Source organism: Seriola lalandi, unplaced genomic scaffold, assembly GCF_002814215.2.
Source record: "Seriola lalandi dorsalis isolate HSWRI2012SDOR001 ecotype SW California unplaced genomic scaffold, Sedor1 jcf7180002054285, whole genome shotgun sequence".
In the NCBI taxonomy this organism is placed as follows: Eukaryota; Metazoa; Chordata; class Actinopteri; order Carangiformes; family Carangidae; genus Seriola; species Seriola lalandi.
The window spans coordinates 741,005-764,718 of NW_019524838.1; the positions used below are offsets into that span (position 1 = coordinate 741,005).

Consider the following 23,714-nt stretch of genomic DNA (forward strand, 5'->3'; position numbering starts at 1 on the left):
CAACGCACACTGCCACTATCGGTTTTGGGGGGGGCGGAGCCAAACAGCTGGATTCTCTGGAGTGTCTCGTGGCGGCGATGCAACGAGACTGACTGCATGTGAGAGCAAGCCTCCCCACACGCCGATGCAAGTAGAAAACGGCTACCGGGACCTCGGCACAGAGAAGATAGGAACTGATAGACATTGAAAGGCTGCTCCGTGTCCCGGGAGTCCAGTGTGGAGTAGTTTTGGGGTTCCAGAGGTGTGGAGGACAGGTCGGCGTGCTCAAAATTTCCCAAAAAAACTGCCAAAACTTGGAAGCTAACATAGAGACACAAGGTGAGTAGCCGCAGTGTTACTCTTGATGCTGGTCGTCGCATCTAGCTGCAAACAAGAGGGAGAACAGCTGATACCTTGAAAAGGGATGTAGCTGATCTAACGTGAGTACACAAAATATGAGTAAACCTATGATACCTGTGATGTGTCTGTTATTATCAAGGCAGTCCATCACCCTTATGAAATCAACTAGTGTTTGGGAGAGTCAAGGTTCTTAAAACAACGTTGTCTTTTTCATAGCTGGAATAAAAATAACAACCAGTTCATCAGTCCAGGACAACATCAGTTTGAAGAGACAGACCAGCAGTATTGAAGCGTTGTTGTATTAGATTGCAGGTGTTTTGCACATTAAATTGCTGTGAACATCATATAACCCTGACTACAGATTGATTGATAATCAAATGATCGTTTTAGTCATGCAAACAACAACCAGCTTCTCATGTGTGAGAGTTTGAATTTTCTGTGTCAGATTTGATAGTAAACTGAATATTTTCGGGGGTTGGGTTATTGGTTGGATAAAACAAGCCATTTGAAGATGTCAGGTACAAATTGCAACCGGCATTTTCACTAATTTCATACATGACAGATTCAACAAAAATTTAAAAATAATTGTTAGTTGCATTTCTAGTATTACTTTAATGACTATTCTCTGATTATAAGTGAATGATCCTGACCTAACTCACTTCCATTCTACTCTCATTCACCAGCCAAAAGGACACATCTGTCCCGACGGTGTCCCATCTACCACTCTCCATCTTCAAGAACATGAATCAATGCAGATGTCAGTCACACTCAGTTAAATGTTAGTACTACTTGAGCAGATATCGCTCGGCTGGCCGAAGAGGAAAAAAAAGAAAGAGACTGTTCAAGGTGCTGAAGGATGTCTCTCTGGATGATACTGCCTGTTAGCCTCCCAGCTCTGACCATCACTGGGATATGGGTTGTGTAAGTGTTAAATTTCTATATATAACAGCACAAAATCAAATGCAAAGTACCTCTTCAAGTCAGCTGTGACCTGGTAATAAGTAGTGATGTTCAGTGCATTGTATTGTTGGCCACAAGATATACACTTATGTGTTTATTCACAGTGTTTATTTGAAATACTACCAGGCACAAAAAGAAACCACCTGATTTATTACATATAGCATTCTTGTTTTTTTTCTCTGCATTTTCCACATTAACATCACGATGCATGTTAATGATGCATGATGCATCCATATGCAATTGTGTAATAAAGCACATTTGGCCCACTATAGCAATCTATATAAACCAGTTTACTGCTTAATAGACCCATAAAAACTGGTTTTACATGCACTTTTTCTGCCTGCATAACTATTGACCATTCACAGTCACATTTATAATGAATACAATGGAAAAAATAACGTAACAAGCGTCATGTCTGGATTTTTAGATCTGGATCTACTTTTTTTTAATCAAGTATCACAGTGAATATGACAAAAAATATATGGGATATAATCATAATTGTCCTTGAGTGCCAAGAAAGGTGCCTTTAAATAAAATGTATTATTATTATTATAATAAAACATAGAATGCACATACCCAGACCATATTCTAAAAATTACAACTCTGTTGTCTATAGTCACATACAAACATTTTGATACCTTAGCTTCTCTTGCTCCCAGGTGAGCAATACTGCATATTTACCCTGAATTCCTGGGAGCCATGGCAATTGCATGTGGATTAATTCTCTCCGGGAAGGATCTGGGATTATCACCCCTCTCTTAAAAGTGAGACGTGCAGGTTCGCAGTGTAGCTTAATTATCTGCAGTACAGTATCCGAGCAGATGTACGGCAGAGAAAAGAGTGAGTACCTCCTGGTTATGTCTGGGCTGACAGCTCTCCTCTATGCTCTGTTATTACTTTGGGAGGAGGAATGTAAACCCCAAGGGGAGAGAGACAGATGGCCCAATTCCAAACTGTCGTAGTCCTGTATTTAGGCTATGTGCTACATCTATGATGAGCTGCGTGGGGAGTAAGCAGTCTAATCAGATGCCAGAACTGACACCTTGCACACCACTTAGTGTTTGTGTACATGGCTGCCTTACAGTCCAATCAGGAGTGTGTATTCAGGTGTACAAGGGTTTGCAGAAACCTATACTGATTTGGAGAACATGCAGGTTAAATAAGTGCTAGTGTTGCACATTTATGTTTTGTTTTGGCATTTGATTCTGAGGTAGAAAATCTGAATTAAAATGCCAAATGCTGCCAACTTTGGGTCCCTTAAAACCCATTTCCTTCCTGTTACCTTGACAAGGGTGCCTTGTTTCTAAGAGCAGTCAAGGGTCTTTTTCCGGACTGGTGGAATGTCAGAGGATGTAACATGTTGCGCAACTCTCTCTTTCAGTGTGGGTGACTGGGTGGGAGTAAGGTAAATAGTGGAAGGGGGTTATTCGAGAGTGTAAGCAGAATTTTGACTCTGCATCTGGTGGCCATACCCAGAGTGCAAATGGTCTTTGTGAAGCCAGAGGACGGCTCAGACTTGTGCCCACCCAAGAGTCTTGGCTTTGATACTTTAGCTGATCTTCTATGAGTTGAGGAAAGTGTTTGAGTTTCAGTGTGGCTTCACCTTACCCTTTAAGTTGCACTTCTTGCTTTTAAATAGTTTCTAAGCACATTTTTCTTTTGCTTTAAAGTATTTTTGAATATATCAATGTATTAGGCTCTACAGCGACCAGCTAGAGAAGCAAATCCATTGCAAAATCCATTCACAGTCTATGCATCACACCCTTTCCTGTGGTTTCTTATATGTTATTTTTGCACAGCCGTTTCAATGTCTATACCAGTTTTTTTCCATGAAAGCCTTTCTTAAATGTTCTTTGTTGAATCCTGAATAGAGAAAACATGGTGTGTTCCACCTATATATTGCTCTGAGGCATGCAATTATAGTTTACAACCACTGCTGAGCTTTGATAGAGGTCTAATTATGTAAACAAACCTATTATTACTTAGCCTCCTCTGAGCAGAGAATGCAGTAGTGTAGTTTCACGTACAGTTAAAAAGACCATTTTATTTAGACGTTTCCCAGAGCTGCACTGCTGCTATTTTAACTTTGGAAACTGACCAAATATATAAAAATACGCCTTAACATGAAAAATGCAACAACTTCAGCTCGCTATAGTTTCTTCTCCTATATTCTTTCTAATGAAGTCCCTAGGTAAATCTCTGCTCTTTGTATGTACGCTTCTTTTGTTTTCGTCAAGTTGGTGTCATTGTACTGTAGTTAATGGGCTCGGAGGTGTGGCGCAGGCAGCTTCTACCTGACGGCCATATTCCACTCATGCTGGTGCGTTTCCTCTGTGAATTATGCAAGAGCAGTGCTCTTCACAGACAACTTGTCTGGCTTGTATGACTTTCACATGGTGATTCACATCGCCTAATGCCGACCAATAACCAGCGGAGTGTTGCCTCCCTCCATAGCAGTCAGTCAATAGCAGACATGCATTTTACCGATCAAATGTAGAAAACCAGTTGAAAAGTAGTGACGTGTGAAAATGAGAAAGATGAGTCACAAACAGACACCTTAATATTTTTCTAACAGGGAGTTGTTCTTTTTCGATTGTTTATAATCAGGATTAAGTGGAAAGACTGGTTGTCATAGTAATGATTGAAGATGATAAATAATTAGACTTTTTGTTTGTAGGATTTGTGGTAGGTCTGTCTTAGTGTACAACACAATGCAAACAGATGATTGTATGATACCACATAACTGAATTTTAAACATAAGGTTTGATTGATGGCAAACATCTATATGTTTGTTTAATGGAGAGATAATAATAATAATAATGATTGGATTATTGTATATACCATATTATATAATTTCCTCTTTATATTAGTGAGTATTGAATTATTAAAGGGCTATAATAATCAAATGCTGTAGTAGATATCGCCGGTTACCTGTTGCCTTATTTTTCTTGTAGTTATGTTCCCCCAACGATAATATTACTGTAACCACATAACTGTTTTACACATTATATCACATTGACATATATACTTTCTTTCACACATGCATAAAATACCTTTTGCTTCCAGTGATTCTTGGCACAAAGCCTTTATGTCAATCACACACGTGTCTCTGTTCTAGTTATTAACAGGTGTGTGTGTGTGTTTCTTAATATGTCTCTGTTCTTCAAATGCTGGTTTGTGAGTATGATACTATCGGCCCTGGAAACATTCTTAATTGGCACTTAACCTCCCGCTGAACTACGACTGCTTTCAGGATGGATAGTCTCTGTGTCTGACTCCCTCTGTCTCTATGTGCCTGTCTGTCTTTCCATCTTTTTCTGGCAGCTGAATATGTTGCTTTGATCAGTGTGTGTGTCTGTGTGTCTGTATGAATAACGAGAGAATAATGCGACGGTCGCTTTTCCTGCCTGAGGCCCCTCCCCTTCCCCCTCTTAGATGTCCACCCAGAAATATGGTCATAAAAATGATCATGTGTAATTGTATCTAATGATTGAACAATATAAAAGCACTGTTTGGCATATACAGATACCTAAGGCTATTGACTATGTTTTCATTTGTTCTCCATACTGAGCAGTGTAACCAGCCATCATCTCATTTATGTTTATAATTTATATTATACATTTATATACTGAGTCAGTTTAACAGTCTTACAGTACTAATCATACCCTCTTTCTTTTAGGTACGCCATGGCCCTGTACAACCAGCATGTCTGCCCTGTGGATAACTGGTATGTTGCTTAATCTACCCTGTGGCAATTTGTGTCATCATACCTCTGTTGACCCCTACACACTCAACAAAATCATGCCTTACAATCCCACTGTCATTGGATATTTCCCAATCTTTTTCTCTACAGGAAGCTATTACGTCTATTGATACGTTGATTAATGGTTATGTCACCTCAGAAATGTTTGAAAGACACGCCTCAATGAGCTCACAGACCAAAAGAACAAACTGTTAATGAGTTAATGAACACAGATGAACTGAACATTTGATTTCTGTCAGTGAGTGGCTGACCGTGGGTTTGTTGCGGACAAGCTGTGGTTAATCTCTAGCAGCAGGGCTAGTATGTGATGACACAGTGGTTCTCTGCTACTTTGACTCACCATCCCTAAAAACAAAAGAAAGCCTGGTAGTGACTCTACATCATGGCACTGGAACAAAAAATTGTAATTGCTGTCAGTTTTCTGTGATCTAAACACTGAAACATTATATCACACATTAAATATTTTTTGGCAAGTGATTGTGCTCCATATGTGTATCTTTTGACACTGAACTTTGCACTACCTTGTTTTTGTGTGTGCGTGCGTGTTCATGCATGTTTGATGCTACAGGTTGTACAACCAGTCATGTGAAGAGGAGCTTTATTTGCAGAGTGGGCCAACCTTGTGCTGCACACTAGACAGTGTACCTCTCATCAGGTCAGTGAGACTCCCGCCCTGAATCCGACCCTTCCTCTCCTCTGTCTGTCCCTCTGTCTCTTCTCTGTCTCTTTGTTTGTAGTTTCTGACTGGTGATTAAAAACAGGAACACTGCCCCATTGTTGTTATGTGACCCCTGTTGGCACATTGTTGGTAAAAAAGTAAGGGAGCTTCAAGGAGACAGTTCTCCTGAGTGTGTAACTGTGTGTGTGCATTCTGAAAATAACTCGGGGCTGAAATATCCTGCTGCCACCGTGGCAGTTCAGAGGCAAAGCACGAGCCTGCTCCTGACCTTGTAAACACACACACAGAGGAGTTGGCTCAGTTGGGAGGAAAGACACTCCCGCCGTTTTGTTTAGCTTTTTGGCCCACATCAAAGGCAAGTTGCAGAGTAAATACTGTGGTTTGTATAACGAATCTGGAGAAAATCTTAAAAAAATATAGATAAGTCACTGCTAATGTTTCTGTCTAAATGCAGATGTCATTTAATGAGCTTGATAATCTGCCCAGAAATATTGAATTATATGTGCAACTACAGATAAACAGAAAAACTGAGACATGTCTGAATGTGTCTTTCCAAATGCAGTGCTGCTGCTGAAGTAGTGAATGTGGACGAGACGCGCGTCTTTCAGGCATATTACTCATAGTGTTGTAATCAATGAGTAATTGATAAAATAAATAAAAAAATATGACTAAACCAACATCAGATTCCATTAAAGTGACTAAAAATACCAAATAATTATTTAAAAATCATGACTGCAAGTCGACTGAATTTTACGTTTTCATCTATGTGCTGAAGAATGTGTGTGTGTGACTGCAGTCAGCTGAGAAGACTTTGTAGGCAGCTGGAGCTCTGCACAGACAGTCTGTGTTGACTGTCTCCAGCCTTCCCCTCCTACAAGTGTTTCCCATTCCTCGAACAGAGGCAGTATGCAGTAGGTGAAAAGTCAAAAGGCTTCATGATGGGATGTGAGAGAAGCGTGGTTCTACCCCCCCCTAGCCATCCCACCACCCCCCCTCATTGCATGAGCACAAATGCATCTCTAACGACTTGCAATATTTCACAGTGCACAATGTGGGAGGGGAATTAGCGGATCTGTTGCTGTGTAGTGTGCGTAGGTTGATTCACAGTAATTCTCTGATTTATTCCTGTGTACGCTTTCTTGCAGTAAATGTGGGACTCTTCCCCCTGAGAGCTGCTTCTTCAGCCTTATCTGCAGCACAGGCTCATTCATGGGTAAGGCATCATGTGCACACGCATTCAACACAGACATACACACACACACACAATGTCACAATCCGTAATTGACCAACTTCCCTTTCACTATCACTGATAGTTTCCTGTGTAAGTTAAGTAGTCAGAGAGTCAGAGGTTCAACTCAAAAGTATCTTATTTATCCGTTTATATGCTGATTATTTTCTTGATTAATAATTTTGTCCATAAAATATCACAAAATAGTGAAAAATGTCCTTCACAGGTTCTCAGAGACCAAGGTTAAATCTTCACATTGAACAGTCCAAAACCCAGTTCTCACATTTCAAATTTGGAACCAGCAACAGTTGCCTTTTTTTCATTCAAAATTTTATTAAAAAAATAAGTTGATGATGAATTTTCTGTTGCCCAACTAATGGTTTCAGTTGTACTTAATGTACAAAATACCTTTTTATAGAATCAATAGTTAAATTCAGTTAAATGAGTATATAAACATATGACTGATGAATAAAAAAGAAGGCACCACTTTCACTTTCTTCCATAAGATATTAGTCAATGTCAGCAATTGTTTAGAGATCAGTTTCCTGTGTAGTTGTTTTTATCAACTGTTTTACTTATGTTATGTAATGTGAGTTTCATTGCCCTTAGAAAAGTGCTGGTTCCTTTCAGAACATATGACCACACTAACCATGAGCCAGTGAAAAGCTTGCATGTGTTGAAACTGAATGTAAGGAGAGAATGAACCAGGAGAACATGCATGATATAAAAAAAGAAAAAGGAATGAGCTCCTGTGTGCTGGTCTGTATGTTTTTTGTGAGTCTACACGTGCTGTTCCCTGTGTTAACTCGTGGTCCTGACTACCCTGATGTAGTTAATGTTTCCCAGCTGTGCCTTAGACACGTTCAGTGTGTGTGTGTGTGTGTGTGTGTGTGTGTGTGTGTGTGTGTGTGTGTGTGTGTGTGTGTGTGTGTGTAAAGCCAGGGAGAGGTTTCTTTGCTTTGTTATTCTTTTCATTAGGATCCTCTCCCTGCTTTCAGCAGCTATTTAAGGCCCGTCTGTCTCGCTGTCTGATTGGCCGAGTCTCTCTCCGTTGCCTGACACATCTAAGAGGGAGGCAGAGAGAAATATATGATGAGATAACGATGTAAATGCAAAAATAACTTACAACATTGAAAGCTGTATGCTTTGTGCTGCTTAGATCAGAATTACAGCTTTGGTCTTTGCCTGCGACAAGTCCATGTATGTATTTATGTATTTGTAGAGAGACTACACATTGTAATACTGAGCTTGACAGATCGTGGTATGGAACAGACTGTTGCAGCTCATTGTTGGAGTCAGCTCAGGCAGCAGTGAAAGTCCAGCATGTTTTACCAGCTCTGTTAGACAGCTCTGAATCACAGTAGTCAGTCTGATGACCTTATGTACATACACGAATAGTTGTAAGAGAAGGAGAGGTAGACGATACAAAATCATACAAAAATTCAGACAAATCAGTTCAGAAAATATTATGTTATGCAACCAAACAATAAAACAGCCAAACAATGTGGCCTCTCACGGTCAAAAGCCCAACAACAACAAAACAATATTGCAGATTTCCTGTCTCCTCTGTTGACTCCATTGCTCATCCATGATGACAGTTCATGTCTGACTCAGTTTAGATCTGTTGTAACCTTCAAGTGAGCCATGTTTATGCACACAGCTGTCCTGGCCCACTACTCCTTGCATAATATGTCTGCAATTTAACTGTATAACTGGGCTCTGTTTTAACTGTCTAAAGTGCATGGCGCAATTGCATTTAGGGTGTCTCCATTACCACTTTTGCATGGTTCAAAGGGGTTGTAGTTAGTCTCTTAATTAATAATTGGAGTGTTTTGGGTGTAATATGCAATAAACTAATCAGAGTGCCATCCCCGATTCCCTTTAAAAGTCAGGCGTGCTTGCACCTTGGCAGATAGCTATTGCATCGTTTATGTCCAAGCGACATCCACTGCACCACTGACTTCAGACCAGGTTTTTATTGGTCAATTGCACAATCAATCAATTTCCGCTGCCTCAACATAACAATACGCCAAAATTATGCCTGATCGTTCCTAATTTTAAGACCAGTACACCCATGGGTGCTTTGAAGGGTGCAAGTGTATTTGCTATTTAAACCAGGTGGGCACTGGATGGGAAAATGGCAACTGTGTTGGTCTGACACTAGCAAAGACAATTGCATTGCGCTTTGAGACAGGTGTAAGATAGGGTCCACTCTCTCTAAATTATTGCCCATGTCTGTTCTGCAATTTTTTGTTACTTAACCAGCGTTACCAGTATATCTGCAATAAGCTACTAGCGGCTCATATATTGGCCTGGCTGATTTGTTGGTCTAGCTTTAAACTGGATTACATAAAATTAGACATCAAATCAGATCTGTTGCAAAACATAAAGACTTGAAACACACTTGCTCCCAATCCATCAGTATTATGACAGTAATGTTAATATCAAAGCTGTTTGAACCGTATTTTTTGATGTAATCTGTTTACATAATGCATAGGATATTATCACTTAAAAGGTGATTGCAGTCAGTTCAAATAAATAACTACACTGTATTAATATTTGAGCTAAAGCTGCATCAACAGTACCTGCAGGTGGATCTGTGACCACCTCTGCAGGTGGTTTGAGTGCTTTAGTCTTCAGGTTGGATTGGCTGCATGAACAACTGCCTCTCATCAGTGTTTATTTTTTCTTCACCATCCAATACAGTAGTGTATGTTGTATGTTAATACCAGTCGTAAAGCAAGTTATTATGGCTCTGCAAAAGTAGGTTAAGTTGATCTGGCATGTACTGGGTATTGTAAATAATCAGTGCTTAGCTTTTTAGCCTATTGATTTATGTCTTACTTTGTAGATTGTGCATGCTACAGTTGGCTCAGGGGTTCAATTCTATCTGGGATAACATGGACTCAATGACCTGTATATTACCTCAGAATTATTCTTCTCGTTTTATCCCAGTTCCCACCTTTCTGCCAGTGTACACACACAATGTTTCAAAGACAATACATGTATTCTTTCTCTGCATACCTCCTGTTGAAGAGAATGCAGCTGGGTGTTTGGGTTGAAATATATCCCCAGCAGGGTTTATTTAACTGTGAGGTGTAGTGTGGCTGATGTGACTTTTGTGGGAATATGCACTTGTGTGTGTACATGTGCTAGTTTTAGTGTTCAGCCATGTCTATGAAAGCAAAAGCAAGTCTGTGCTTATGACAGCAGGGTTGTGTATACGTTAGAGCATGTCCACGTTGTTGCAACGTGACTTCCGTGGTAGAGTAACACTGGTGTATGTACACCAATGTGTGAGTGCTTCCTCTCCCGGGCTTCTTTAGTCCAGAGAAAAGGAATAAGATTCGGAGAGGGCAGCTCTTTGGAAGGTGTCCAAAGCTGCGACACAAGCACGCCGTCTTTATGTAAACTTGTTCCTATTGTTGAACTGTCAGACAACAGCTTGTCCTGACCTTCTGAGGCCAGCTGTAGGTCAGCTATGCCGCTTACTCATCAAACATGTAACCCCTCATACTGAAAGATCCAGTGAACTCAGCATGGCATGCATCCTCAAAGAAATATGCCAGAAAACAGCCCACACAAATGTGCCTTTAGTGTGCACAGCATAAAAAAATAAATGTGGAAGAAATGTGGATTTTTCTTGAACCTTCAAGCCAAGCTTTCATCATCTTAGGTAAATGCCAGCATGTTCAAACATGCTCATTTGTTATGATGAAAACGTAATTTTCTTCCAACACTGTAGGAAAGATCCACAGCCAGCCAGTCTGCAGCAGAGACAGAGATGCCATACTCTAATTGAATAAACTGCAGTTGACTTTTTCGTCCCTTCAGTAACGCAGTATGTTCTGCATTAACAAAAAAAAAAAAAAGACAAGATTGTTTCCGAGCCTGGAGACACTATTTGTTTTTCCATGATTGTAACTGTAATCACTTTGCCAAGATGAGGGAACAGAGGGCGGCTCACACAATCAAGAACATACACTCACTAGGTCGGGCTTGCGGATTTGAAGAAAAACAGTATTATTATATATTATATAATATGTATTACATTAGTTTCACAGAGACACCCTGTATACACTACATCTGTTGCTTTGCTCATGTGTATCTATGTGGTAATGTTTATCTGTATGGTTCCTGTTAATTGTGTACACACAAAAATATCAAAAACAAATGACTTGTTCTATTAACTTGAACTTCAGACAGTACCTTTAATAAACACCCTAGAATATTAAATGGTTAATATTTAATATTCAGGTTGTGGCCAGGTTATAAAATGTGTCTGGTCATTGAGATGCTGGCTTAGAGCCAGACAAGCCACAACACATTCAAACCCTAGCTAGTGGAGACAGAGCTTTACATTGTTAATTTTCTCTCCCCTCTGTCTCTTACACAGAGATGGCGACAGAGTTATCACAACAGTTAAGTCTCTGGGACATTGTATGAGTTTCAGGTCAACACTGGAGGGGTGCGTTATGCCCTCTTATTCTCTCAGCCTCCTCTTCTCCACTCACCCCCTCTGCCCTGCTTTCACCAATCCCAGTCAACCTTCGTCAAGCACCAGCCGTGAGGAGCTAACAAAGAGAAACCAAGCGGGGGTCAGCTCCTCGGTGCAACAACAATACCCCCAGTCACAGCCCATTAGCACATCAGCAGTCATCTGTCCTATGTACTGTATTCCGTTTCCCTTCGCCTTTTAATCTAATGCAAGACTCCAGACCAACCCCCACCCATGTATCGTTCTCACTTTCCCGCCATTTCCTCCCTCTCATATTCCCACTTCTTAGGCAGAGCAATTTGACTTCATGTAATTCTCAATCAGCTTCCAAGGAATTCTTGTGTTTCTTGGCTAAATGAGGTGTGCAAGTATTCGCATTAAATTGAACCCAGGCGCTGTGAAATAACCAGTGTGCATGCTACATTTCCAAGTACAAACTTAATGCTACCTTCTCTCCCTTTGCCTCAGCATTTCACTGTTTTACTGGTGCAACGATTTCAGTCTCTGTGTCTCTTTATGTCTCTTTCTGCAGTTATGGTGATTGTGCTGCTCCGATATGCCCACGTGATTGAGAAGCACCAAAACTGTGTTCTCAACACGGCGAGTCTCTCCACAGGCTGGATCTGTGCTGCTGGACTCATCATGGTGGGCAACTTCCAGGTATGATGTCACAGTTAATTACCCAGTAAAAAAGCGATAAAATACAATAACAAAATTTACATTTAATGACAAAAAAATCTAAGATAGCAATAGCAGAAAATAAAAGTACAATGAAAAAAAGTTGAATATAATTTTTCAAAAAATTGGTTTCAGTTTCTTCAGTGTGAGGATTTGTTGCTTTTTGTGGACAACACAGGACCTGTGATGGCATCACCTTGAGTTATAGGATGTTATGATGGGCATTTTTCACAGTTTTTTCTGCTATTTTAAGCAGAATTATCAAAAATGAAACTAACAGTTAGCCGCAGCCATGAACAGAACTGCCTTTTACTGCAACATCTCAGTGTTCCTCGAAGATATTCAGGCCTGTGTTCATGACTTCTTTTGGCTTTTACTTTAATCTTCCTCTAATGACCCCTTCTCCTTGACCCTCTCCATACACACACACACACACACACACACACACACACACACACACACACACACACACGCGCGCATTGTATTTCTGAGTATATCTACATTAAGCTTTGTTGAAGTGTGTCTTGCTGCCTGTATAGATACAGTACTGCTCTTTCAGACAGTAAAGTGTTAAAACTTGTGAAGAAACCCAACCTGAATTCCTGCCCTGTAGATATTTGTTCTCCGGGAAAGAATTTCTTCAAGTTTAAATATTTGGAGCCCTGGCTGGACGCCTAGACCGTGTGTTTTTTTTTTTGAAGGAGGGAGAGGAGTTACGGGTAGCTTTAATGAGACATCCTTGGTATTTTAGCTGAGGTCTGTACACCTGTCCATTTCTCCCGCATCCGACACGTTGACTACGAGAAGTGACTGTTCACTTACCATCTAATATACCCCAGACCACAACATGTGTTGTGAGATTTTCAACGTTATTTGCTCCATCTGTGTTTTATCCGCGTAGACACAGTTTGGTTTCTGATGAAAGGCTGGATACTTGCTGTAATGTTTTGTTACTGTTGTGGTTTTGTCCTTCAACTTTTAAAACATTGTTAAACACTTGACTGCTGACAGGAAATATTACAAAAGCCGGAGAGGGAGAAGACATGTGACTTACATCGTACGCACACTGGCCCTCTTGACCACCAAAAGAAAAAACCCCTTCAGTTTTTGATATAAATTCTAAAATATATGCAGCTGTAAACATTTCTATTTTGAATGAAAACATGTTTCATTATAAAAATAGAATAATGTTACCTTGTGTGTATCCATTGTCATTGTTATGTTAGCATGTTCTCACTAGAAAACTTTATGCATAAATCAACAGTTTAAAGTTTTCAGTGCCTTTTGGTAAATGTGATGCTTTGATGCAGTTTATTCAACACTTGGCCCTATGACCTCTACTCTTGATTCATCTTCCTTTTATTTGTTTAGGCCTCAATTATGCTCCTTTGTCGATGTGCACACAGACAGCTATGGACACTACGGACTCATAGTTGTTCTTATTATACTTCTTTCTAGTCTGCTTGGGTTCTGCTTGCAGGAGCCCATGTGCAGTTGGAGCCCTTGTAAATTGGAGGAGACACAGACGCACACACAGAGCCTCGCATATACCCTCTAATGATAAACTTATGTCACGCGGACCCTCACGGACCCTCGTGTACTTGTGGATGCTGAAAGTTTAGGAGGAGTAACTACAGAGATTTTCACTTTTCACTTTCATATATTTTTTATCCTGTGACATTGTCATATATAATTTATGATGTTGTCTGTGGTGGAAACACAAGTGGTAAGATGATGACTACATAGCCAGTGCTCCTTCATATGCGACTGTGCTGATTCTGTTCGTCAGGTGTGTTAGAGATGAGAAGGACACTTAACTAAACATCAATAACCTATGTAACCTATGTATGAAGTTCACTGTTCACTGAAGTTCACTGATGAAAAAGAGGAAGAGTCCTACAGGAGTGTGGGGAACACATGTGCAGTGGCAGTTTATCTGAGAATGCACGAAAGTCGTCTTCACCTATTTCCCGTTTCTCCTCCGGGGCCTTTGCTCTGCAGATCTAGGAGGAATTTTATGGGAAGAGCCAAGGGGAAGTGAGTCATCAAGTCTGGCCATGCATGGAGCGGAGCTGGGCAGACAGGGTGTGTGTAGCAGAGGCCTCATCTATAACCAATCACAGGCCTGATCCTAGCCGCTTACTCACAGACTCACATCTCTTACAGTCGGGGACATTCCAGTGGGATGGAAATAGAGATGTTACTGATAGTGATTAAACTATGGAAACCACATGACAGAATAAAAATCCTGCTGCAAAATGAAGCACAGTTACAAATTCATAGGCTTGAAAACATGTGGACACAGCATCCGCAGGCAAATAAGCAAATTGGAATCAGAGGAGAAAAGGAAGCCGACACATCAAAGAGAGAAAGCACCAAAAACACAACACATGGAAACGTACTCTGGCAACTGCTTCAGTTTGTAGCTGCCTGTTACATAAGGCTTTGGCAGCACAGCTGTGGCGTGGCCACTGGGGCTTTTCCTGTCAGGTGGTCTGATGGTTTGGGCAGAGAAGCACTTAAATAGATGATCACTGCCACACAGAGGTCTGTGAGTGTGTCAGACGGTCAGAAAAGCTGGATGGATCGCTAAACACACACACACATTTACAGATGAGGCCCACTGTCAGAATACACCTACAGCAGGGCCTTGTTCCCTGGTTGATGGTGTCTTGATAATGTCACTCTGGACAATTATGCTGAGATATTGATCAAATATCTAAGTTTCAGATTCTGTTTAGTTTTGCTATATAATAGTAGAAGAGAATAGTTTCCCATCTGCGGAAATGCGCCTTTTCATTTTTTTGCCAGGAGATAGGTAAGACAATTGATGCCACTTTCATTTCTGTGCTTTCTATACAAAGCTACAGCCAGTAGCATAAAATGGAAATAGGGTGAAACTGCCAGTCTGGATCTGTCTAAAGGAAACAAAATCTTCCTATTAGCACCTCTAAAGCTCATTAATTAAAATGTTATGCCCCCAAGTGCAAAAGAGATGGGTTGTGGTTTTATGGGTCATGTCCCAGACTTTTTCTGAAAAATGCTGAACTGTTCCTCTGAGGGTTCTGGCATCAAAGTGTAAATTATGATGAACATATGTGACAGAAGAAATATCTTACAATGGGCATTTTGTCTCAGAGGAGAAAGGATAAAAGTAAGAAAAGGGTAAATTTATGTAGTTTGTACGAACTGAACATTGCAGTTGCTGGTTTGTGAGCGTTCCTGTTAAAAAAGAAAACGGGTGGTCTTTAGTTGGTGAAAATATAAGATTGGATAAATGAAGTCTAATGCAATGTCTTGAATTTTACTGTCTTTAAATTGTCATGGGTAAAAGTTGAAAATTTGTAACACATGCGTTTTAATTTTTAATCCTTGCCTCTAAGAAGTCAAATGTATTAAAGGCTTTATATGCACAAACACTTTTTTTGTGCGTTGCCAAGCTGAAGGTCTGGCTTCAAGTGCATTTGCAATAGGTGGTGGTGGTGATACCTTTAGTTACAGATTTTGGCAGGCATTTGTTTCAGCAGGTGTGTTATAAACGGTTGGAAGTCAGTAGAGTTTCGCTTCAACTTATTTGGTTCTGTTTCCAGAAAGTGAGAATTGAAGCTGACAGAAAGCTGGATGTCATTTGGGCTTGTTCTTACATGTACAGTAAATCCACACCTTCCTTATCACCCTGCACACCTTTACCTTTCTGTATTACTATAATACAAAATAATCATTCAGAAACAGTTTTTAAATGCAGCACACAGTGAAAGTATTTACTGTAGGTGGTTTATCAATGAGGCATACACATATCCAAAGTCTCCTCAGTAAATGTGTGTGCAACACATCTACTTTTGTGACACACTCTCTTCTCTAGGGAGTGGGAGCTCTGCTGACTCCAACATCGAACACCATTACTATTCATGTATGCAGTGGAGCTGCTGGTCAGTGTCGGCCTGTAGGAACTGATTTATCAGGCCGATCTTGCTTAGTCATCAAGCTGCATTTTACATAAGGACCAGTACTGCTGAAGATCATGTCTGAGACCTTTAAGAATGACACTGAAGGAGAACAGTGCATTGATATTTGGCAGCAATTTCTTTTATTCATTTATTTGCACAATTAAAAGAAGTAACACAGAAAATAACAAAGATAAATTGCAATATTATCTGTTTTAGCTGTTTGACAAGGGATGCAGAAATGATGAGGAGTAGGATTACAGCAAACCAGCTGTAAACCCAGGCTTAATGAAGTTTTGACCCAATTTCTTGATAGATCTGCCAATTGGAAAACATTCATTAAAACTTAAGCTCACATAGCTTTTGATAAATTTCATAAAATAATTTTGATAAGCAGAATAAGCATTTTTTCCCTAATATACATCATCCCATGAAATACTGGCACATATATTTTTAGATTTGAAAATACTTAACTTGTTCATAATTCTTATGTGCATTATTTTCATGGGATGTTCAGCTCTAGTATAGGAATAGGGGAAAATTATCTGACAGTTCTAAACATAAAAGCCCAGATTTCATTCCTTCACTTAAAGAGTTAGTTCAGATGCTGTCAATCAAAGTTGCTGAATTTTCTTTAACTCGTGTAGGTTTATGAATAAGAGGAAAAAATTAATTTGAATAAATAATGTTGAAGAAAATCCCCAGTAAGGATATCTATTTTTAAAGAGTTTTATATTAGTTTATCCTCATTGTTTATCAGGTCAAGAGAACTGGGCAAACTTTCATTAAAATCTTTGATACTAGAGTCAGGTGGGTGATAAAGAAAACCAACAATAACATTCTTTCCACCAGAGAGCTCAACCTCAGCCCTTCCTGAATTTAGAGAGAGATCATCCCTAATTTTAAATTCATAGTCACCCTGAATAAACAGAGATGCTCCGCCTCCAGATCTGTTCTCTCTTACACAGTCTACTGAATTATATTTAGGTAATTTAAAGATTTCTCTAGAGGTCTAGTTGAAAACGTGTTAGGAGGCAAAGAAACACGTAAGTAATTGAAGTGAGTTGCATTGTAAAAACTACAGAGGTTAGAGGCATCAAAAAGAAAAATCAGTCTGGGTCAATATTTGCATTGTAAGAGTCAACTGTAGAAGGATGTGACAGGTGTCGGCACTTTTAGCTGTAGCAAATTTCCGCAGGGACACGTGAAGGAAGAGGCTCAGAGAGATGTCATTTCTGATGAACACATGTAGCGATAATGAGAGCAGCTCAGTCTTCTCCTCATCCTTATTCCCCTCCTTATGTCTCTCCTGTTCCTTTGTTGTTTCTTACTGCTTATGCTGCCAATGTCTTAACCCTCCCCCCTCACCTGTCTAACCCACAGTGTCTTGGCAGCACATGGTCCTGGCGTACTGTACAAGGTGGGAAAACATATATAAAGTAGAACAGCAAAGGTTTACTTGACCGCTTAATACATCTTTAATCCAGCAGGTAAGGTTTGCAATTAGTGACTGAATCTGGGACACTAGGCAGTACGTAAACACACACACACACACACACACACACACACAAACATAATAACTCACACACAACAGGTGAAAAAAATGTATATCACAATTTTCTAAAGCTTGTTTTTGTGTAAATATTGCAGATTTATTTTCAGTGGCTTGACTAATCAATTGTTTTAATCCTTATATGGATGTAACATCAGTTAAAACAAGAAGGTGCCAAAACACCGATCTTGTGTGTGTGTGTGTGTGTGTGTGTGTGTGTGTGTGTGTGTGTGTGTGTGTGTGTGTGTTTGTGTTTGTGTTTGTGTTTGTGTTCGTGTGTGTTTGTGTGTTTTTCCATTACTGAATGGTGTGAGTAAGAGATTGGCAGTACTACAGCTCTCAGACCCCCACAATGCCATTTTAATTTAGTTACAGTACAGAGAAGTGGTGCAGTAGAAGACATTGAACTCGGTTGTTGTCATTTTCCTAAAGATGGTACTAAACTGAACAAGAATTACCACTGTGAACAAAAACCTGAGGGAAAACGTGTGAGGCCTAGCTGTGTTTTCTCCCATCTTCACTCACAGCTCTGGAGATCTGAGAAAAGACTCATATTGCTGTATATGCTTTTCATAATGAACTGTCTGGAAATCTTACTTTGTCACTTCAAGGATTAGCCTACTACACAAGAATGTTCAGTATGTATTAGCCGGGTCAATGGACAAATGGCTTAGAAGCCAAAACTAAATAACTTCTAGGCTGTTGCTCTAATGATCCCTAAGAATTATGCAGAGCAGAGGGACATTGTTTTCTGAGCACAACTTAACTATTTAGTGTTTGCCAAGAAATTTCATCATTTGTCTAAATTTGTCAATTCCACAGAGGTGTGTCCCTAGTTTTGGTTAATGCTCCACTGAATCTCTTATCTGTTCTGATCAGTACATTTGAGCTCTGTGAGTCTGGGTGTCTCTCTCTCTCTCTCTCTCTCTCTCTCTCTCTCTCTCTCTCTCTCTTTCTCTCTCTCTCTCTCTCTCTCTCTCTCTGTGTGTGTGTGTGTGTGTGTGGCTCCTGCAGTGGGAGCTGTAGTCACATGCTCCTGAGCAGCTCTTTTGTGTATTGTTTCTTATCGTTCTTGTGACCAGCAGGGAAAAGGAGGCGTTCTGTTGTGTCGCTTGCTGCTGTCGTTTCCTACATATCACCCTTTCCTTTTCACTTATTCTTCCTTGGCGCCTTACTAAAAGAAGTCTAAGAGGCTTCGAACAATGTGTTACACAACAATTGAGTAATCTTACCCAACAGCTTGATGCAGAAGCTGTCTGATGTTGCCCCCCTTTTGATCTATCCCACGTGGTGTTTTCTTTTCCTGTCAGCTGCTAAACTGCTGATTGTGAGTATTATCTTTTGACTTATCCATTTTAATGTAACCCCTCTTTCTCCCCCTGTCTCCTCTCCTCCTATGACAGGTGGATAATGCCAAAGTTCTCCACTATGTCGGAGCGGGCATCGCCTTCCCCACTAGTATGCTGTTTGTGTGCCTGCAGTCAGCGCTGACTTACCGACTGGCCAAGACCCAGGGGGAGTACAACGTGGCCCACCTCCGGCTCTGCATGACCCTGCTGGCCTTTGTAGCCTTGGTGCTCAGTATCCTCACCAGCCGCTGACAGATGGCAGCCTTCGAGGCTGTCAAGTGCCTTAGAGTAGAGAGTAGTGCTGCCAGCCTGATAAAGGACGGAGACATCCCCTCTAGGTTATATCGCAACAACAGTTTCCCTGCAGAATTCACTGTCAAATCCTATCTTTTGTCTTTATGGGACATTCTTACAGCTATATACAGTATAAGAGCAGATTTAAAGATTCATATAGGGCATGTTGTCAAACAATTCGATTTTGTTTTCTGCATATTTGCTTTTTTTTGCTGAGACTTAGATGAAAAGATTTTTTGTCTTATGTCTGTATGCTAAATAATTAACACGGTATATCTTGTTTGTTTAAGCAAGACAAAAACTGAAATTGAACCTAGCTGAACTTCACCAACACAATGCAGAGCCATCCAACAGTACACTGTGTTGACCAAGAAACTACATGATGGCACCAACTTCTTCTTTTCATTATCAGAAAATGCGCAATTCCTTATTCTGAGTTTTGAAATGATTGGATTGATATCGGAATTTTACAGTTTCTGTAAAAGCAAGGTTTGTCCTGAGGTCAGTCAGACACTGTCAGGCCAGTATCTACACATGAACAGCTCAGACTTCTGCTCAGGGCTTCGATTCTGCTTTGCTGTTGTGGTCCTTAACCATGTTTGCAGGTGGTGTGTTTTTCTGTCAGGAGAGCTTTGTCCTTCAACATGCGTCGGCCATCTTTGAATGGGTGTTCTGCGTCATCATCATGCTGTTTTACGGGACATTCGCCTTTGAGTTTGCCAGCATGTCAGGAGATACCATGGTGGTGCTGGCAAGAGGAGGGACCCTGGGACCTGCTGGGAGAGAACACAAGGTGGACGCACTGGGAGCACACTCACAGCCTCATCCACACCAGCCTGAAAACATGTCCATACTGTAGCCCGTCGGCACATCCTGATGCCACGCAGGTGGCTTGTTTATTCCTTTCAAACTCCGGTTGTAGAATGAGTTTAATTATTCATTTCCAGCCATGCTCCTCTGAAGCTTTGAAATGAACCAGGCCAGTGCAGCAGCCGTTCATGGCAGAGTGGATTCTACTGTTTCAGCCCCAGGGGCGTAGATCTGCCACCACAGTGGAGAGCTCACCTTGTATTGAGCTTTGTGTCTCTAAAGAACTTGCGTTTTGCACGTTGCACAAAAGTGCGAAACCAAATTTTCTCCCAACTCTGTCCTGTCCTCGGTGACCAGCGGAGGACGGACTATTTTGTTAATCAGATCAAGAAAATGTGCTGTTCCGACCGAGATCCTGTAACCTGTCTCAATAAGTGGCCTTGGACCATTTCCACTTCAGGTGACTGCCGTGATGCTTTCATTGTAAAGCAGTGAAGGCTGCTGGACGGCCTGGCTGACAGTATTACAGTAGTGAGACAGAGGGAGAGAGAAGATGGTGTTGCGGTGGAACATCAGACTTAAGGGTTGTTTTCTCACAAGAGAACGGATGAATGCAATAAATTCAAAGAAGGAGTCAAATAGAAGAGTAAATGTTTCAGTCAGTACGTGAGATAGAACAGGCATTTTGCAATCATTTAAACCTACATTAAGCAATATTTTTGATATTAACAAATTATAATGTCAAAGAGACATTCATAGGACTGAAACCCCTGAGAATTAAAATCCTACTCCACATAGATCTTAGCTGCTTTTAGCTGACAGAAAGTCGACCATTTGGCAAGCAGAAGACCCAGATACTTTTCTCAGGAGCTGGTTAACCGAGGCTAAAAGGAAAGTGAATATTCGACTCTATTTTTCAGGTGGTCAACAGGATAATGTTGCTCTGTGTCTGCTGGATGTGTAAGTGGTTACAGGAGTTAAACATAACAACTTCTGTCAGTTTGTCTTGTGGTCAAAAATCACTTCACACAGCTTTAAAATACGCACACTGACAACGCCACATATGCAAACCATTAGTACAAACCAAGTACAAATTTTATAGTATCCATGGCACCCACGTCCAGCACACATTGCCTTTTTGTGTGTGTGGATGCTTTGGATGATGCACCATATCATTATTTTAACTACACACAGAACATACAATAAATGTGGTGCCTCATAAACTTTATAACTGCGTCTTATTGTTAGGATCAATACACTATATCAACCTTAAACCTCAAATAGTATATGATTCAACTTCCTCTCTGTAGAGTTCTGCCAAAGAATAAAAAAGAGAGATGACACAGTGTCCAGAGGCCAAATACGTACCAGCTAATTCAACCCAGAGCACTGGGTTTATTGAGTTTAGTGACGAGGCATCACACGTGTTTTCAGGTCCTATCGTCAGAGGTCTGCATCTCATTATTCCCCAACAAGGAGGGGCAGGACATGTTCTTATTGCTTTACCTTCGTATTTTTTCTTTGAATCTCAGGATTCTCCACAGCATGTCCAGCTGCTGCAGCCGGACGAAAAGAAAAGGAATGATTTGTTATGTAAGACATAACTGAGATGAACTGTCCTGCCTCTGTGTTACTGTACAGGAGTACGTGCCAAGTATCAGTCTGCCTGTGGCATCAGTGCTAAAACACAAAAGGCCTTAACTTGTCATCTTTCCCTGAGTTTAGCTGTGATTATGATAAATGAAAGCAATAAGATGGAGACACAGGGTCAGTTTGCGGAGGAGCAGGGACAGAAGGTTGCATGAACAGCTGCGAGTGCCAGGAATACCAAAGCAGATATTTGGCACTACGGATTCATTGAGTGAAAAATGCTCCCTGCTAGAACCTAAACTGACTTGATATTTTGACATCTGTCAGAGCAGTATGGCTTCATGGTTTGGTATCTCTGACATTCTTTGACTTCCTCTTTCTCTGACATTCTGTGCTGTGTCGTAACACAGTTACTGTTTATATTTTTGATTTGCAACAGCTCAGTGTAATATTAACACAGTTTTTTTTTTTTTTTTAATTTCTGGTGGCAAAATCAGAGCAAGCGGACGGTTTACAGCAGTAATAGTCTCGTTAGTTGGCCTTCACACCATGAAAATATCACTTTCTCATACCACAACTGGCCACATGCTGGGCAGTGGTTTTGTTAGTGCCAGTATTTTGAGTGCAAGAACTCTAAAAAGAGCTCATTCTTCACACATAGTTTCACAATCTGTCACAGAAGGACTGAAATGTAGTAATTCACTCTCAGACTGAATGTATGATTGAACTGGAAAAGCTGGTGCATGCTGCTCTGTGGAATGAGCTGGAAGGTCGACACAGCACCAGCTGCACCACTGATCACCTGCTTCTCTCTGCTGGTCAAACTGCTCATTGCATGTGAGTTTGTGTTGGGATCAGAGCTGTAATGTTGTAGTTCAGCTCACAGGAGGTATTGTTTTCTACTTGAAAAATTAAACATTTTTGTATCCACAGACGGGAATTAATTCAGTTGGCTACAGGTTTAGGTCAAATCTGCTTTTTTTTTTTTTTTTTACTTCTGCATTTACTAAGAACATGGGACTGCTGTAGTAGCAAGTAATGAAGAGCACTTGAACTCCAGCTTGCGGTTCTGGCTTTAGTGCAGCTGTGTTCTTCAGATTGTTCTACCTGGCATCACTGTCTGCCTGGCTGTGTGACCGTACACTTCTTTTACAATATGCATTCTTCTAACAAATCACAGGATTTGATGTATTTTTAAATGTTAATCCAAATGATGGTGCTGCTCATGCTGCTCTAGCAAGATACATCTTGACATTGACTAAAAGTTTTGAATTTACTTTACAGTTTATGCATGTTAGAAATCTATGCATAATGTTCCTGGTCAACACTACAAACCACAATTTAAAACATTTCTCTTGCGTCGCCTGCTTGGCCTCATTTGCATTTAATTTCTGTCCTCTTTTTCCTCGTTTACTGATCTGTCTGATCTTTGCACTCAGGAAAATGTTACAACACCAGCTGCGTTGTTTGATTCAAAGCAGAATGAACTGTTTGCTTCTGCCTTCTGTTGTCTTTGTTTCAATGGAATTCGTTTTATGTTCATGAGGATTTGTCGTGTATATTTGTTTTGTGTAGTGTAGGCGCAACTGCTATCTCACAGTTGCAGTACTGATGGTTAGCCCTGATATAATAGATTATTTTTGTTAATCAAGACTCTGTAAAGCTTAAATATAAAAATTCCGGTATAGTTAGCTTGTGAGAATGCTTATGCTGCTCACGGAAAACGTGGTTAAATATCTGCAAGAAGAAAGTAGTTTACTCATGCAGTCAGTAGATGATTGGTGAGAGCATTCTGATAAACTAACTAGCATCTCCTCACAAAAATCTGTTACTGGATACCCAATCCTCTGTTAAAATGCAAAATGCTCCCTATGTGCCTTATGTATAATTTTGATAATGAAAACCAAAGAGGTTTAGGTTGTAAATTGTATTTTGATGAAAAGTCATATGATTGTATACATATGCCTTAATGTTCAAAAAAATAAAAATAAAGGTTAAAAAAGTTGTTCATAATTTGCTTCATTTAAGCT

At 40.4% G+C, this 23,714-nt stretch overlaps 1 protein-coding gene across 2 annotated transcripts; it reads left to right on the forward strand.

The window, feature by feature from the left end:
• The first annotated feature begins 65 nt into the window (after nt 1-65).
• LOC111654650 (transmembrane protein 150A) lies at nt 66-23,689 on the forward strand. Of its 2 annotated transcripts, none has more exons than XM_023405740.2 (8): nt 66-419; nt 1,023-1,260; nt 4,979-5,026; nt 5,631-5,717; nt 6,887-6,954; nt 12,000-12,127; nt 19,045-19,222; nt 19,890-23,689. In XM_023405740.2, exons 2-8 carry the CDS (start codon nt 1,196-1,198, stop codon nt 20,141-20,143), a joined length of 828 nt encoding a protein of 275 aa, XP_023261508.1. In that variant the 5' UTR covers nt 66-419; nt 1,023-1,195; the 3' UTR covers nt 20,144-23,689. The 2 variants fall into 2 exon arrangements, with proteins under 2 accessions (XP_023261508.1, XP_023261510.1); XM_023405742.2 differs by having other exon boundaries at nt 66-318.
• The last annotated feature ends 25 nt before the right edge of the window (nt 23,690-23,714 follow it).

Excerpts from the sequence above, each read along its gene's own strand:
- LOC111654650 (XM_023405740.2), top strand. The coding sequence starts at position 1,196 with ATGTCTCTCTGGATGATACTGCCTGTTAGCCTCCCAGCTCTGACCATC. Across the intron at positions 1,261-4,978 it reads ATCACTGGGATATGGGTTGT|GTACGCCATGGCCCTGTACA; the intron begins GTAAGTGTTAAA and ends TCTTTCTTTTAG. Across the intron at positions 6,955-11,999 it reads CAGCACAGGCTCATTCATGG|TTATGGTGATTGTGCTGCTC; the intron begins GTAAGGCATCAT and ends CTCTTTCTGCAG.